The 17619-nt window shown below is 49.4% G+C and overlaps 1 protein-coding gene across 3 annotated transcripts in view; it reads right to left on the bottom strand.

Annotated features, from left to right (window-relative positions):
- LOC116941604 (laminin subunit alpha-1-like) overlaps nt 1-17619 on the bottom strand; it is a 132036-nt gene that overhangs the window by 14273 nt on the left and 100144 nt on the right. For 2 of the 3 annotated variants that reach the window (XM_032952810.2, XM_032952808.2), the window contains exons 40-54: nt 15249-15387; nt 14950-15052; nt 14091-14207; nt 12734-12916; nt 11900-12054; nt 11194-11346; nt 10194-10327; nt 8875-9034; nt 7974-8098; nt 7464-7626; nt 6543-6687; nt 5183-5318; nt 4605-4725; nt 2802-2984; nt 1739-1884 (exon numbers count right to left, since the gene is read on the bottom strand). In XM_032952810.2, coding sequence (XP_032808701.2) covers nt 1739-1884; nt 2802-2984; nt 4605-4725; nt 5183-5318; nt 6543-6687; nt 7464-7626; nt 7974-8098; nt 8875-9034; nt 10194-10327; nt 11194-11346; nt 11900-12054; nt 12734-12916; nt 14091-14207; nt 14950-15052; nt 15249-15387 — 2163 coding nt within the window. The remainder of the gene's footprint in view (nt 1-1738; nt 1885-2801; nt 2985-4604; nt 4726-5182; nt 5319-6542; nt 6688-7463; nt 7627-7973; nt 8099-8874; nt 9035-10193; nt 10328-11193; nt 11347-11899; nt 12055-12733; nt 12917-14090; nt 14208-14949; nt 15053-15248; nt 15388-17619) is intronic. The other variant, XM_032952809.2, reaches the window with a different exon arrangement.

The following is a 17619-nucleotide window of genomic DNA, read 5'->3' as shown; positions in this document are numbered from 1 at the left end:
CGTGGGCACAGAGGTCGCCATCTCCTGGCTTGCGAGGTACGGCAGCACAGCCAGTTGATTCATTTACGTCCGCACAGAGGATTGATTGTCACCCGACTGCACCCAGATTAATAATAATCACCCAGATTAATATTAATATTAATCACCCAGATTGATATTAATATTAATCTGGGTGACAATTAATCATAATCTGGGTGCACCAGTTTCCGGCCACATGTATAAACACTCACGAATGGAGTTGGCCAAATATCGCAGTATAGGATGACAGAGCTTGGGCAATTGTTGTTTTTTTTGTCTGGCTGTCTTCCTACTTCTCTGGGTATTCGCACGCCGGCAATTGTGAACGACAACTGCGTGCTACATGTTCTAAAATCATTAAACGGTTCTCATACCACTTCGGCATTGAGAGATTCATCTCACGGAGATATAATTAATTATAATTTTACTCCGTTTTATAACGCCTGCGTTTGGATTGTCTATCTCATGAATTACGTCCGGTTTGTTCCGAGTCATTGTTTAATGAGTGTAAAGGCATTATTTGCACGTAAGTTTCATAACCTGTGCATACATTGTAAACCCATTGATATGGGGTTAGGATTCAAGTAAAACACAAATTATCTTATATTTTTCATATGCTATGTCTGTCTAAAGCATCATCTATCCTCGCATATTTGTTTCGCTTGTTTCCAGTCGTTTGTTCCATCAGCATAACCATAACACTTGCACATAACCTCTACATAAATTATAAAGCACTGCTTTGTAGACACACAAATGACTGCGTGTATCGCCAGCACAACAATCGCTGGGAATCGCTGAACCGCTGCATCGTTGCTGCCAAATCTTCTTCTTCTTCTTCTTCCACGCGTTTGTCTCACTCATGTGGGGGGCCTCTGCCGGCCTTGCCAACCTTCTCCATGCTGCCCTGTCCTGGGCCATCTCTCTTTCTGCTCCTCGGGCATTGAGCCGCATCATTGCTCCCAAATGCCCTCTACTATTACAATCTTCCTCGTCCTTTTGGGCTGTCGGGGCATAACCGTTTCCTTCAGTAAAATCCGCTAGCAGTTGTCTCATCACTTTAGTTCTCTCTGTCCGAAGCTACGTCTTTTAACCGCGAGATCTTCCTCCTCGTCCAACGTTTGACGGCTTGATGTTACGACGGCTACTCGCATCATAAAGTTTTGATTTGCACGTGGAAACAGCACGGTGTTCTGATTGCATGTGCTTCAACTCAATGGTATCCTGGCAACGCATAATGAGTTTTGTGTAGAATATTGCCTTTGTGGTGAACGGATCCCCATAGTTTAGATCGAGTGCTCTTGCCAATGACATCGGTTAACAAGCTTGAGTCTGCTGATGAGACCCCAGAAGATTGAAACCGGTTCAGAGTCTGCTTGCTGGTCTGAAAAGCCAATAGGGCAATGGCCATACATTACGGTTAAAAAAAAACACAGAGTCAAACAGAATCAGGATACATGGGATAAACGCATTCACAGTAAACAGATGGAATTATCGGAGCCCCCAGGTGTGATCTTGGAAACTTAGAAAGGCAGAAGAAAAGGAAAAAAAAACTAGGAGAGAAATGCGTTGATCTACATGTGGAGACAGTACAGAGTTGTGCTTGTATCCATCATTTTACCCACACTGTCGCACAGTCACGCAAAACGAGTTTGTACTCGGTCGTCTCATCCACGATTGATCGGCCGGTCCCATGCCGGTGCCACGCGCCGGTGCCACTCACCGCTGCCGCCTGCTGACAACCACCGCGTGCTCCCTGCCATCGCTGTACGCACCGCCCGTCGACTTCTTGACGATCTTTCGCGTGGCATCGCCGGTGCTGAACAGCACCTCCAGGTTCCCGTCGAGGAGGTACACGGCGTAGTAAGGCTGCAACCGCAGTCGGGAGGCGGCGGGGGGGTCAGAAAGGTCTGTTGTGTAAATATCACAAAACTAGACGCACTTAAATCTTGGCCGAAAGCTTTCGTGACTGCAGGAATTCATATTGTTTGTGTCTTTCGGTAAAGTCACGTGGATAGGTATAAAACAGTCTGCATTCAGCAGCTTTCGCCCTCTTTCCTCCTGATGATGATCGCTTGTGTTGTGATCGAAACGTCGTAGTTTTTTGTTGATTTTATATTTATTCCTTGACTTAAAGCTTTTGTGACTGCAGAAATTCATGCGTGACTTTACCGAAAGACGCAAAGAGTATTTATATTTATTCTTTGTATTAATTTGTACCTATCTACATGACCTTACCGAAAGACCCAAAGAATAGACGCACTCAGCCGGCTTCCCTGCCAACACTGTCATCTTGTGGTTATCCGTGGATATGCACACAGTGAGCAACTGAACGCGGGCAGTCGGCGAGCGTTTTTGTCAAAGAGTGTGTGCAAGGCATGGGCAGTGGAAGCTGATGCATGGACATCATTAAATGACAACCGTCGTCAACATCAGCCACGTTATTCCCCGCTGTTGTTGCCATCTGCTTATAGTCTCACGATGCCACGCAATTCACGTGGCTCCGGCACACAAGCTCACTTCGCTTCTCCCTGCTTCGAAGTGGACTTTATTTGGGTCGTGCTCACTCCATGTGGTCGCAAAGCCCTGACGTCGAATCGAACCAACGACCTCTCGATTGCAAATCCATTCTGCTTGCCATCGCATCACATTTCTCTCTGCTACGCTGCTTGAATTCGCTCGACGTGCGGCAGCATCCCCGCAAGGATCTTTGTATTTATCAACAAGTCAGGCCCACGACGACGGAGGCGGAGCATGCGGAGGGGCACAAGGGGGGGGGGACTCACCACGCCGCTCTGCCTCCGCTTGCGGACGACTCTCGGCGACTGCTCCCCGGCCGCGTGAAGCAGGAGACCCGAGGCGTTGGTCGAGGAGAATGAGAAGGAGATCTCGGATGAGGGCGGAAGAGATGCGGTGGTTGCCGGCAGCTCCACGAACCCGGGCGACTCTATGCTCGCCATGTGAACGTGCTGCACACCGGTGACAGACGGGCAGCCGTCAGTGTTGGTACCGTCGTCGTCATCGTCGTCGTCGTCATCGTCGTCATCTTTGTGAGCAGCAGCATGGACAACAAGACTGGAGATGGCAAGGGGGCTCAAGAGTCAGTGGGTCCAAATGTGGGTTTCGATCACGCGCGACTAAATTGGGCGGCGACATCGTGACGTCAATTAGTGCCGGGATGATCAGTGGATTAAGTCAGTTGTAATTGACAAGTTGTCAAATCAAATACTTTTTGAGAATAGGTTTTTCCCCTTTTTTTCTGGCAACAAAACAGGTGTTAAGATGTTAAATAACCAAACTGAAATCTTTTTACAAGGAATCATGTCTGCATTAACCACAATGCTTGTGGTCAGAATGCAAACAAAAAAAACATACTCTGATAATAAATGCATTGTCCTTGAAACTGATTGGTCCACACCAGAGACAGCTTTCTTTTGAGCCTCGTCTCAAACGGTGTTAGACCAGATGACGCCAAAAGGCGTTTCAGTTTGGTGTTTTAACATCTTAACACCCTTTTTGTTGCCAGAAAAAAGGGGAAAACCCTATTATCATATTTTGGTACTGGCAAAGGAGGTCCCATGATGTAAATACTTTTTGATTTTGTGGTCAGTTACTCTGGGCTCCCTTTAAAAACGTTGGTCCCTCGAATCAAGTCATATGGCGGGAGATAAGGTAATCGAAACCTCCCGTCCAACGTCACACGTGGGAACAGTGGCGAGACTTCCACCCCCGAACTATTTTATTATACGATTAGTCAAATAATCGAACTGATAGTCGGTAGAGTATTCGATAATTTAAATATTTGTATAGCCCAACTATGATCTTGATCCAGTCATCAAATCGCCGCACACAAAAAAAAACTACGCCTCGACATTGAAATTGGATTTTGCACTTGATTTCGGCTGAATTCCATTTTCTTTCATTAACAATGTGGGTTCGTCTGCCCCATGGGACTGACATCTCTAAAGCAGAGTTTGGTGGGAAAATGCTGCCCCCTGAGGTGGATAAGAAGATGTCACTGGAAGGGACCTCAAGTGGAATATGTGGTTATCACCTTCCACATGTTGTATTTATAAAGGAGGATGATGCACACTGCATCATCTGTGAGGTTTTTTTGAACAGACATTTTTCATCTCATGACGTGGACAGTGCAGTCAAGTCATGCAAAATGTGATTTTATTTTATCAAAGTTATGCTCTATATATATAGGCACTGCAGATACTTGAAAAGGAATCGTGTTTACTCTAAATGACAATTGCATAAAATTTATTCTCTACGCATAAGACATTTCTAGAGGATTGCACGTGTCACAACTATACATGTGGAACTCCTTGTTTGCCTCCACATACGAATAAACAAATAATAGTCCATCAGCCCCATTGGCTTTCCGGACCAATATTATCAAGCAGCATTCTGTTCAAGCGAGAAAAACTCAGGTGGTGCCGTCAGCAGTGTCGCCCTTTTCGGATGGCCGGACGTTGTCGGCACGAGCACTCCGTGTAAGCCACGGGGCCCTCCCTCAATGCGCAAAAGCAAAAAAAAGAAGACAAAGACAACAGCATGCACGTGTGAAGAGACGGCTCCGTCACCTCGAGTGAGCAGCCCTTTTTGACCCCAATGGAGTTCTTAAAGGTGAGCAGATTGAAGTAGCTGCGCGAGATCTCCACACCCTTGATGCATCCGGTGAACGTTCGGCTCTTCACCTCGCCCCTGTGAGCACAGCAGTGGTCAGCCGCAGTAAGAAATGATTATCCATCCGTGCAGCGGCAGCAGCAGCAGCAGCCGCAACAGCAGCTTTTTGCAACTTGATATATGCAACACATTTAAAAACCCATTGGCCAAACCTTTTATCCCCCCCTCGTTTTGCCAATGACATTTTTTCACGTGATAAACGTTCCCACTTCCCTTTCATGCATGTCACTACTCAAATTTATCTCCCCATGCACCTTTAAAATAAAGAGCAGGCACAAAGCCTGGTATGCTAAATAGGCTAAAGAGGCATTTTTTTTTTTTATAAAGACCTTGGAGGCATAGTCGTGTCGCGAAAGTATTGTTCGCGGCTGCAAAAATAGCTCACCACCGACAATCTCCCATCACCGTGAAGGAAATTACGGGGCCCGAAATTTGACAGCCCTATTAACACCACAGGGGGATCTTGCTTACATACCTGGGTAGGACCCCGTCGGGGAGCCCGCCAAAGTAAATGAGATCCATGGAGGAGAGATTGAGACCTCCCGACGCGCCCTGCGACCTGCTCTTTTTGTTCACCACGTTGCGAGCTTCGTCCTCAACGATCAGCGTGCCTGTTTGGCACACGCAGCCACCAAACAACAAGTGGTCAAAGAGGCCTTTCGCGCCGTTACGCTTGCAGGCAGGAGACGACACAAGCATCGGCCGGACCCACACGTGACGCCGGAGCTCCCAATTGGCAGCGAAGCTGAAGCCGTTCTGGCCTTCATTAGGTGCTCCATTAACGGCACTCGTCCCAACAGTCTGTTGAGGCGATACTGGGGGATCTTGGCGTGCCCTTGTCTTCGTGGGTGGTGGGAAGTGTGGGGGAGCAGATGCGGAGTGGTTCGCGCAGTGCAGCATGAACCCAGTGACCTAGGTTCAATTCCCAGATATGGAAAACATCAGCAGTGATATAACCGGTGCTGGACATCCCCTAAGTGTTCTTCCACCACACCTGCGGTTATCACAGTTGGCTAGATACGATGCGAAAGAAGTTCAACATTAGCCGACTAACAGGAATTAACACTAAATCACAAGGCATGGTAATCATGTATATGTGTAAACGCTTATTCCCCCCATAACCTCCAGGATCCATCAATGGACCACTAAATGTGCTGGTGCAATAACCCAATGAATACTCAGTCACCAGAGCCAATAATAGAGGTTTGGCGATGCATCGATTCATAGAGCAATATGGAGCAAAATTGATTGGAGTAATATCGATGCTGAAGCACACAAAACATGCATCAAATTGCATACTTGAGAATTGGTGTTTTCTTATTCTTCTTTTAATGTTGTACGCAATGGGTTAACGTCACACGAGCAGCTACTAAATTGGACTACAATGTTAAGTAATCAATTTATTGAATATCGACTTTTTGAATCATAAAGTAATCATGTTTATCTCTCCAATGTGTTTTCAGGTTTGTACTGCGCGCTGTACGGCACGGTGTGTGACGTTTCGCTCCACGTGCTGGGAGCTTCGTTCGGAACGGCACGACCGCAAAAAGCCAAGGGCAGTATCGTGTCACCGCGTTTCACAAAATGCAGGTTTTTCCCTGGCTTTACGTGGGTTCGTTTTGTGCCACCCATTTATACCCAAAATTATCTCCGCTATGCGGTTTGAATTCGCTCAAAGCGCGGCCTTGCGGTCGGACGTGGGACCTGTGCGTGCGCTACTCGGCAGGCAACGGTCTCCTCGTCCGGTTTCGCTTTGTGCGCGCCAAATTCTTTGAAACGCGTCGGCGTTTCAAAAAAACGCGGGATGCGCAGACGCGAGTGACGGGCGATCGCACCCATCTGTTTGCTGCGGGAGAACTTTAGGCTCCTCCAGTTGCCGTCGTTGTGCTTGTTGTCGCTGGTCACGTTCCCCGGTCCGCTGCCCAGGTCGTACCACACGCGCACCTGCCCGTTCACCAGCTCGATGGACAAGAAGTCCTTCTGTGGCCCACAGCAGCGTCAGGAGAGCGACGTTTATTATTTTAGTTTTTTTTCATTCACACGTGTTACGTTACAGTTCTCGTCGCCTTACAGAAATATGCCCAAGAGCGCAGAAGCGTGGTCACCACATCCACGCCTCTATGTAAGGAACGGAACAGTTCGACTTCTCCACAGATCTGGCTGTCGCCTGATGAAGCTAGTTGGAATTACTGGCGAAACGTCGTACTGAGATTGTAAATGTTGTGGCTTGGCTCTCCAACACACCGGTGTGCTGTACTAGTGACGAATTGGCACGTTCTGTTTACGTGACAACCCTTACTAGTTGGCCGTGTCGAGTGGTGGCGGGTTTTAACGACACACTTATACATTTACGTGATCTAACCAAAAAAAAACTTCTTATGGATGATATTGGTTGTGAAAGCCTGCTGCTACGCATTAAACGGACAATTGTGTTATTATTTAGAACAGGCTCACTTATAAGCAAATACACATTTTTCGGGAGTTGTTTATAGAAAAGCAACATTAATGATGATACAGGAGATGGCATTAACATTGAACACCGGAGATTTGGGCATTCACGTAACTTAAGGACGATTATGAAGAATAAAGCCAAAAACATATTTGTGACTACCGCACCACACCACAAGGCTATTTCTAACACGTGTAAAAGTGACAACTATTGCACGTTATTTATAACGATGCAGCTGCCCATCATTAATCCAGGGAGGGCAATGGGTGCGTGAGAGCGGTCCACGAAATGGTGGACAGCGGCTTGCCTTGTCAGCGGTGGCCAAGTACATGAGCAGGGCGTTGGGGGAGAAGGTGCGGAACTTGAAGGTGATGATGGAGACCTCGGAGTTCCAGCGGATTGGCCGCTCCACCGGCACGAAGCCCTCGCCGTCAAACTGTGTGGAGACTTCTGCTTCGGCTGCCTGGGGACTGCGGTGCACATAGACAGCGTGAGTCGGGAAGCACGACTGGAGCATGGCCATGACTGCGCTGATGATGGCAACTACATGCGTGGAGCGTGGCGGCGGGGGCAATGCGTATAGTGTCAATAATGACAATGTAGATACATCTCATGCCAATACGATCATCAATTGTCACATCAATCATCAGCCATGGGCAGTTCGCTGCGGGATGATGACCTCTCTTAGCCACTGTGACCTCTCATGATCCTGCAGCGTAATCATTTTTATTCCATCTCCGCCGTGGAAGTTCTCTCAGACGCACTCCATTCATTGGCTGACACTCCCACCCTCATTGTTGAACGTTGGTAGCCTTACCTGATCTCACAGCCACCACAGGTGCCTTCCATCTCACGGAAGTTCCACAGGCCGACCGAGCGGCCATCCAGGAATGCCTCTCCCATGCAGCCCTTGAATGAGGTGGCCTTCACCGAATCGGCCTTCTGGCAGCAGGGGAAACAACTGTATCAGCATCATTACAGTGTCATCTTGGTTGTGTGTGTGTGTGTTTACGTGTGTCTGTGTGGTTGTCTGTGTGTGTGCACTTGCTCCGAACCCAGTGACCCAAATTCAATTCCCGCTCATGGCCAAAACCAGTGATGATTATCTGAACCGGTCCTGGGCCTCTCCTAGGTCGAGTAAGCCTCAATTGACTACCTGATGTGGTGTATAAAAACATCGCCATCAGGGAGACGAAGGCAGCCGGGTGTGGTGCTGGACACCTACCCCTCGCGTGCCACTCAGGTCTTCATAGTTGCTCGATAACAGCACTTGCCCCAACAGCCTGTCAAGTCTTTATGGGGGATCTTTGTCTTTTATAGTGTGTGTTTGTTGGTGCGAAGTGTGGGGAGCAGGTGCGGAGTGGTTCGCGTAGTGCGGCATGAACCCGGTGACCTAGGTTCAATTCCCAGACACGGCAAACGTCAGCGGTAAGTGATTTCATAAGCGGTGCTGGGCATCCCCTAAGTGGGCGTGGAAAATATATCAACGTCTGTGGAGACAAATGTGGCCAGACATGGTGCTGGTCGCACCGCCCCGTCGTTTCTTTTTTCATGAGGGATTTGAGAGCCGCTCGCCGACAATATTCGCCTCAACCGCGGAATGGGGGAACCTTAGAAGCACCGCGTTGCGCGGCAAGAAAACACACTGCCAGATGCGGGTGCGGCTCAACGTTCAGTGGCTTTACAAGATGACCACAGGAGGCGTGTCTCGCCCGCACCTTGACCCCTCCAGTGAGGCCTCCGATGAAGAGCAAAGTGGTCTCGTCCACGTCGAAGGCCGAATTTCCCTCGGGCGACGTCCCTCTGCTGGGCAGCTGGCTCACTCCGCCTCGGTCGCCCTTGAAGGCCCGAATGGAGAGAGCGCCGACCCTCAGGGACCTGGGAACGCATGGAGCCCAATGTACAAACCACACGCCGTCGGGCCTGCCATTGCAAGCGTGGACAGATACAGACCGCCGCTGGTGAATGTGTCACTGCATGTGTCACTGCGGCCATCATTTGGCACGTTCTTCCTTCTGATTTTAGGAAGCCACTGGAGCTGTGCACTTTTCAATCTAGATTGAACACTCATTTCGATAGAACAGTTTTTTTTTGTGTGTTTAGTTTGTTGTCCATCCCGCGCACCTCAAATTAGCAAGGTTTGCTACGTACGGTGCAAAAGAAGTTCAACATACACATTTACTGTCATCAATTTCGATTTCACCGAATTCCCACATCGCAGGTTTGCCCATTGCTTCCTCTCATCTAATTAATTCACCTCATCTCCACCATTAGATTCATATGTTGTACCGTTGCAAATTGTTTGTAAAGTGCCTTGGTTGAGGCGCTACATAAATTCCTTTAAGATAAGTGGTAGCTGTCCATGAAATAACAGCATGTGCTAAGGAATCGCTGCGGTAGGATCATCATGTGACTGGGAGACATGACAATGTATTTTTCATATTTTTTTCAAACTTCCTTGTGCTCGGGCATAGAGCACACTTTGCCTGAATTCCAAATTGCTTACTCGGTAATGTGTTGCAGACACCAAAACCAAATATGCATTCCATGTGTGCAAGGCTAAATAGGGAAATGTTGATATACAGCAGGGAGGATCGGTGGTGCAGTACTCTTCGCACTGCGCGATTAATCAGCCAACATGAATTGGATTCCCTAACCATTAGGTGACATCCGTGTGCGAGTGCTGGGACCCCCCTTCACCACGCCGACATTGACCAGAGTGGTGAAGTATGGTCAAACAACCCCCCCCCCCATGACAGACAGAGTGTTGCGATGGCTTCATCGAGCAGTGGACTGGCAAGAGGCTGTGAATTATCACTTATCATTTATATACACACACATACACACATGGCATGACACTGCACGAGCACATTCAGGATGAACCAACGTGCATTGGCAAATCAAGGTGCACGGGAACGAGCAATAACAACGACTCTGCGAGGGCGATGCAGCAAACCGACCTTATGATCACGAGGTGTAGCGTCTCTCTAGCGCGCGTGCATGCGCACGACGCTGTCGCCGGACGGACGGCACATACCTGGTCGCCTCGATGCGATACCAGTTGCCGTCGTTGATGGCGAGGTCCGGGTACTCGACTCGTCCGGGCCCCGAGCCAACGTCCCACACGAGGCTCACCCGGCCTCGCCGCATCTCCACCGCCATGTAGTCCGGCTGCCCGGAGACAAGGAGGGGGCGGCAATCGATTCGGCGGCTCCCGCTTCCCGCACTCGGTTTGCCGCCTTAGGCTGCTTTGCCGAGCGTCTTTAACGTTTTAGCGTTGTTGTTTTTTTTTACTCTGCGGCACATGTCCGTTCTCCCGCATCTGTTTTTTGCGCGTTTTAATTATATGTCAGGAGGAGCCCGGTACAGAGGGGGGGGGGGGGGGAGGGGGAGTACAGAAACTCCTTGGACTTGGGTCCCAAACGCTGTGCTCCCGAGTTTGGAGAAGGGGGGAGATTAGGCCTCGCTGCTCCACCGACGAAGCAGGGAATCTGTATTTTTACATGAGAAGGGAAGGTGAGGGAAGTAGAAATTAAGGGAGCAGAGGGAGCGAGGGAAAGAAGCAGGGGACGGGTTGGGGGGAAAGGGTAATGGGGGTCTCCCGCATGTTATGGCCTCCGCCTTCACCAACCCGCACTGACCAGTGTGGTGAAGTATGGCCAAGTATCAATATTTTCCACAGACGTTCGTAAGGTATAATTGCGCATGCGTGTGTGCGTGTACAAGTGGTAGTGTAGCGGTTAAGCGCGCTGCGCTACGAACCCGGCGACCCGAGTTCGATTCCCGCTTACGGCCAACGCCAGCGACAATAAAATAAAAAAACTGGTCCTGGGCCTCCCCGAGGTGAACTCGGCCTCAATAGAGCAACTAGCGTGACATGTAAAAACATCGCCACTCGGAAGACACTGGCAGGCGGGCGTTCTGCCTGCCACCCACCCCCTCGTGTGCCGGGGCCTTCATTTTGGTGCTCGCCAACAGAACTTGCCCCAAGAGTCTGTTAAGGGCTATACTGGGGGATCTTTGTCTTTGTTACACACGTTCTGGGAGCCTCCCAGGTAGAAGAGCAGGTTGTCTGGCTCCGAGGTCTTCACGTGGAGCACCATGGAGTTGTACGTGAGCTTCCCGTGCGGGATCTCAGGGCGGTACGTCCGCACGCAGTCGCCCGTGCTGGACTGCACGGAGACCTTGATCTGTGGCCACATGAGAGGAGAGTCATTCGACACTGAGTACAGGGACGATGTCAGTAATGAAAACAATAAGGTAGACTGGATGTCAAACATGCATGTAGAACTTATCTCACACCGGACATAGCCAACCGTGCTAATCGGAGGTGCGGAGAACAGGACAAAAAAAACTAAAACACAGAAAGCAGTTCTTAAGAAACACGTTTTCAAACTAGATTTGAAAGTGCACAGCTCCAGAGGCTTCCTAATATCAGATCGAAAAATCGCACAAACGAATTACGCGACAATGTTGGTGAAAGAAAATACACGAGCCGTCCCAAGCAGAACTCCATCCTATAGCGCCAAACACCGGGCGAGACAGAAGCACGTGCAGTTCCACCGACGCAGCGACAAACTCGGAGAGACGGAGAGGGGATATCGGTGAAGGGAACTTTCATTCATGTCCCGACGGCCCAAACCACCAAGGGTCTACTGAGAAAAAGTTAACAAGCCAATCACGGCCTCGTGCGCCCTTCCCCGGGGGGGGGGGGGGGGTGGCACCGCATGTCAAGATGCTCACAGAGGCCGCCTGCTTGCGGGCCTGGTTGATGAGCTCCTTGATGACGGAGATGTTCCGCCCGAGGTTGTCCTGCAGCGCTCCGAAGGGCTCCATGCGCTTGGAGAGGCGCGCCGCCCGCTCCTCCACGTCCCGCAGCTTGTCGCTCGCCTCGGCAACTGCGGCGAAACGCGGGGGAGGAAGGCGAACGGTCGTCGGCTCGTCGCCCCTCGTGTGCTCGCGGGCGGTACCACGAACCGTTCGCCACGATGTCCGACGCTTCGCCCCACGTGCCGGGGGAATTAGCCCTCGGTTATATAAAGTTGCCGGCTGCTCAGAAACGGAATCTCTATTTAGACGGGAGGCATCCAATGGGTTACGCTCTTTTTTTTTGGTCGCAGATGTCCAGTGAGCGGGCACGGGTAAGCAACTACTGCTACCTGCTCCTAGCACGTGGACTGAAACGTCGTATAACACGCGATACGAATCGTTTTTTTTTTACGCCAACGATTTAATTTCAAAACTAGCTACTAAAAAACATTCCTCATCTGACCCTTCAATTGTTACGCTATTCCTTCTGGCCCATCCTTTTTCTCACTCTCTTCTCCCCCATTTACGTTTTCCCAATTTGTCTCCTCATCTCTCTCTCTCTCTCTCCTGCTCCCTTTGGTTCACAGCTGGCGATCCCTACGATTGTGCGCACACGCTCTGGTCACTTGGAGGATGTGCGTACCCCCCTCCCAAGTTGTTTGCATCTTCTTTGCATCGCAATTGTAAATTACATATTTTATGTAATTTTACATACGCATTTTACATATTTTAAGATCCCTCCGGGGTAATTTGGTGGGCGGTCCGTACTGTTCTTCGCCGAGTCGTCGATGAAGGCGTTGGCTGAGCGCTCGTTCTCCGCCACCCTGTCAAGGTGTTCCGACACGTTCATGATCTTCTTGTTGAGGTCCATCGTCTCCTCCAGAACCCCCGAAGCCACCTCGCTCGCACCCTTGGCAGCCTCCGTCACCCCCTCCATGGCGCGGCTTGTGTCTAAGGGACATAATATCTAGAACTGTGAAAACATATACACACTGGAAATATACTTTGGCACAATGCAGCATAAGAACTCCGTTTTGCACCTCCATTTGTTTTTACGCGGTGTACTGGACGATCCATTTTGTAGCTACCCTGTGTTGATTCCGAATGACCTCATTGCTTCTAGACAGGTGATTGGATATTGCACAAGTGATGGCTCTAAGTCTGACAGTGTAAATATATGCATGTGTCGTTTAACCCGCCACCACCCAACACAGCCAATTAGTAAGGTTTGTCACGTAAAAAAACGTGCCTATCTGTTAAGAGTTCAGCACACCGGTGTGTGGAGGAGTAAACCCACAATGTTTACAATTCGAGTACGACGTTTCGCTGGTGATGAACAACCAGCTTCATCAAGCGATAGCCAGAAATGTGAATTAGTTGACGTACAGGTGTTGATAACATCACCTTAAGACCAAAGCCTGCTTGTGCTCCTCTCTTCGCCCTGCCCCCCACTTACGACCAACCATACAACACTAGCCCTAGCCCTACCCCTATCATCAGCCCAACCCCTATCACTACCCCAACCCCTATCACTACCCCAACCCCTATCACTACCCCTACTCCTATCACCACCCCTATCACTATCCCAACCCCTTTCACTACCCCTATCACTACTCCAACCCCTATCACTACCCCTATCACTACTCCTACCCCTATCACCACCCCTATCACTATCCCAACCCCTATCACTATCCCAACCCCTTTCACTACCCCTATCACTATCCCAACCCCTATCACCACCCCTTATCACCACCCCTTTCAATATCCCAACCCCTATCATTATCCCAACCCCTATCACTACCCCAACCCCTATCACCACCCCTTTCACTATCCCAACCCCTATCACTACCCCAGCCCCTCCTGCCAGTTCTCCTACCTGTCACCATGACGACACCACCACTCGTAACAACAACCCCACTCTATCTCAACCACTTTCATCTCGTGTACAATTTTGTAATTGTGCGTAGAGCGCCTCGGAACAAGGTGCTATTAAAAAATCTAGACAAGCCGAGACCAGAGAGCTGTAGAGCACAACGACGAGCACTCACGCAGCGGTAACAGCAGTAGTAAGAGATGGCACGGGACACGTTCGCGTTGGGTGTGCGCGTCTTGGTGAAAAACGCACCATTAGGCAGCGAGGCCAGAGAGGCCAGCGCGGAGGCCAGCTGTCGCGCGAGAGCCTTGGTCTTGTCCTCGCCGTTTGTCACCTGCATTTTAATGGCCGCCAGGCGGTCGGAAAAGCCTAAACCGGTGGCCCAGACGACGACACGCAGAAGAGGCAATGGAGGATTAAAATCACAGCATCGAATGCAATCAGTACAGTGCCCCTGAAGAAATGACGGTTGGGATTTGGTAATCTCTTTTTTTTTTTAATAGCCCTTAGCCCGTGATGGAAATTCCGTATTTGTATGGCAGGGGTAAAGTTATTCCAAAGTGCAGCCAGTTTTCTCTTTCTATAGAGATTCTATCATTTGATCGATCGGACAGAGGAAGCGGCACGTGAACATCCAACCGCCATTTTGATTCTCAGCCTTTCAACTACGAGCTTCACGCCCTAAGCACGGCGATACTTGACCGGTAGCACGATTACACCATTGATGACATCGGTGTTACATGCATACTACTTTAACGGTAAAGATGTAGTCTCTTTAGAAGGACACTCTGGAGAGAAACTCAAGAAGGCAATTTGGCCTACCATTCCACGCTGGCCAGGTGTCTTGGAAGACGTGGGGATATCCCCACATTGGCCCAGCACACACGACCTGCTGATTAACTAACTTGCGGTGTACACACATTTACAATGCTGGTGACATGCATAATCACCGTGTTGAAGCTAACGCTTTAACAAAGAAACCCAATAATCTTAAGCACAAATTTGAAAAACTACATGAAACAAGTTACTGCAATTTAGTGGTTGAGCATTTTAGCGCGTAATAAACACGCACCATCCAGTGGGCAGGAGTGTTCAGCACGTGCAGGTTTACCGGTGGCCTTGTCATTGAGGTCCTTCGTCTCTCGGAGCAGCTCACTGCTCAGCTGCAGGGACGCCCTCCCAGCCTGCTCCAGGGAGCCAGAGGGACCCGCGGCCTAACCATCGAACAAAACACGACCGTCGGAAAAGGGCCTCACCCCCCCCCCCCAACCCCTGTCAATAACACACGCACGTTTTTAAATTGGATTCGTACCGCATTGCAACATGCGGCGAGAAACGAACGGCGGGAGCGATCTAACACCGCTCCGGCCGTAATCACGGGGTGTTTGACGAGTTGCGACATGACCCCACCTGAGCAAGCGCCTCGCCGGCCACGCTGTCGGCCTGTTGAGCAGTTTCCTCCGCATCTGCCACCGCCTGAACAATGGCCCCGTACGCATTCAGAGCAGTTGTCGCATCAAATGTCTGGTTCTTTGTCTCATCAAGAATGCTGTAAAAAAAAAGGGGGGGGGGGGGTGCATGGAGAAAATAGGAACATATATGAGCTCTTTCTAAAGCAAGTGTCAGGAAATCACCATAAGCTCGGGAGTATGTGCTGAGATTGGAAACCACAGGCGAAAACACATTGCTTTGGAATTGCCCCATATAAATGCAGCGCACTCTCTAACCTCCAGTTCCTAAAATTCGGTGGCGCTATTGATTAAAATTGAGGTTAGCATCTTATATATATACACACACAGATTTCCCCTCGCTGCATGCGGTAGATGCGTTCCAAAAAAATGGGTGCACAAAGCGAAACCGCACGAGACAGCTGCCTGCCGAGTAGCGCACGCAGTGCATGGACAACTTTGTCTCGCGTCCGACCGCGTAGCCACGTGCGAGTGAATTCAAACCGCAGGGTGAATTTTGGGTAGAAATATTCGCAACGTCTCACAAACTGAACCTGCATAAAGCGAGGGAAACCTGTAGGTATAAATATGTATGTACGTTTAATTTTGTGGTGGTATTATGTGAAAACCAAAGTTTCCATTACGAATGGATTTCAATATTAGAATTTCGACAGTAATTTCAGGTGTCCTCCGTAGTCAGGCTACTCTTCCCCGCCCCTCAGCCTCAGTACAATTAATTATGGGATGAGTAGCCTGTAGCAGACCTGCATCACAGGACCAGACAGGAAATAACAGTTGTGGCAACCTGTTAACAATACTCCGCATATAAGAAAATTATCCCAACAGAAGCAGCTGCAGATGTGATCCCTGAAAATTGCTAATGAAAGCTGTATTATAATTTACAATGCTTTAAAATAATTCGAAACTCTGTTATTACAGGGTGCGCAACTCTTGGCAAAATAAGTACCAAAGTGAGATGGCTAGAATTATCCTGAGCTTTTTCTGTGCAAATGGGTTGTTACACAATTTGCAATAAGTGCGATGGCGATAGATGAAAGCAAAGGCTTAGCACGGCCAGGTGCACCGCATTTGTGCGAGTTACGGAGCCGCCACAGTTACTGTATCACCCATCCACACTTCATATCTCCAAATGCCGGGGAGGGGGGGGGGTGGTCAGACATGGCCAGAGCATGTTCTTTTTCGGAAGGAACGATGACCGATCGAGCACGGTTTAGTATAATTTGACACTTGTTGAAAAAAACTACAGGTGAAGTGGCAAAATGTGGGTCCCAGTTAAGGTGGGCACGCAGTGACCTCCTGCCACTTGGCGTCTCGCAGCCGAAGCAAAAAGCATGCAGCCCCTACGGGGGGAAGAGGTTGGCAACAGCCTAGCGAGCAACCAACCGGTGAATTTCGTTAAAATGTGGCTCTGCTTTCCCATTGATTAATCAATTAACTGCTTACATGACATAACATGCAAATTAGGAAGCTGGAGGTGGAGCTCAATCGCCTGCCTGAACTGGGAGCCAGAACAAGTTTAGATATCACTCGCCACAGATGTGAGCCTTAGCAGAAAATGTTACTCAAAAGGCTGAGCTCATAGCAGCAATGTGCCGACCGCTGTTCCACCGCTTAAACGCCACAAACCAGTAAAGTGGAAACGTAAATGGTTATTAATGCACATAAATGATGTATGTTGAATCTAACTGTGTATAATTCAACCATGAATATATATCCATTGTAATTTAAATGACGACATTAACCCGCCGCCACCCCCCCGCCCGCCTCCCCTCTGGTCTTCGCACCTGACTTGGCCACGAGTGACGTCATCACATCTACCCCTCTAAGACCGAAACAGGAGGATTTCTCCGCAATTCTGGCTGTCGCTTGGTGAAGCTGGTTGTAATTATCAGCGAAACGTCGTACTAGAAATTGGTGTGCTGAACTCATAACTAATTGGCACGTTTTGTTTACGTGATGGACCCTACTAAATTGGCTGTGTCAGGTGGTGGCGGATTTTAACACCGCATTTATATTTACGCGACCTAACCCAGAATACACATATATTATAGCCAATGGTTACGACCACTGATGCTCGCCAGTCGTTGCTGTTACCTGCAGCTATTACAGCCAGCCATGTACACGTCTCACATGTGGGAAAGCGCTACCTCCCCCCCCACCCACCCACCCCGGTGTGTCTATAACAAAGGATCACGTGACCCTTATGGCAGTACCCCGGGGTACCAAATAATACAAAATGGCCGAGGCAAATTAAATATTTTATTTCTAGGACACTATTATTTCCAGGGGTGTTACTTAACTCCGCGACTGGG

Source organism: Petromyzon marinus, chromosome 12 (genome assembly GCF_048934315.1).
Source record: "Petromyzon marinus isolate PM22_M1 ecotype Great Lakes invasive population chromosome 12, UKy_Petmar_22M1.pri1.0, whole genome shotgun sequence".
NCBI classification, from domain to species: Eukaryota; Metazoa; Chordata; class Hyperoartia; order Petromyzontiformes; family Petromyzontidae; genus Petromyzon; species Petromyzon marinus.
Note: the sequence above shows the minus strand (reverse complement) of the source record. Positions and strands in the feature narration are given on the sequence as shown.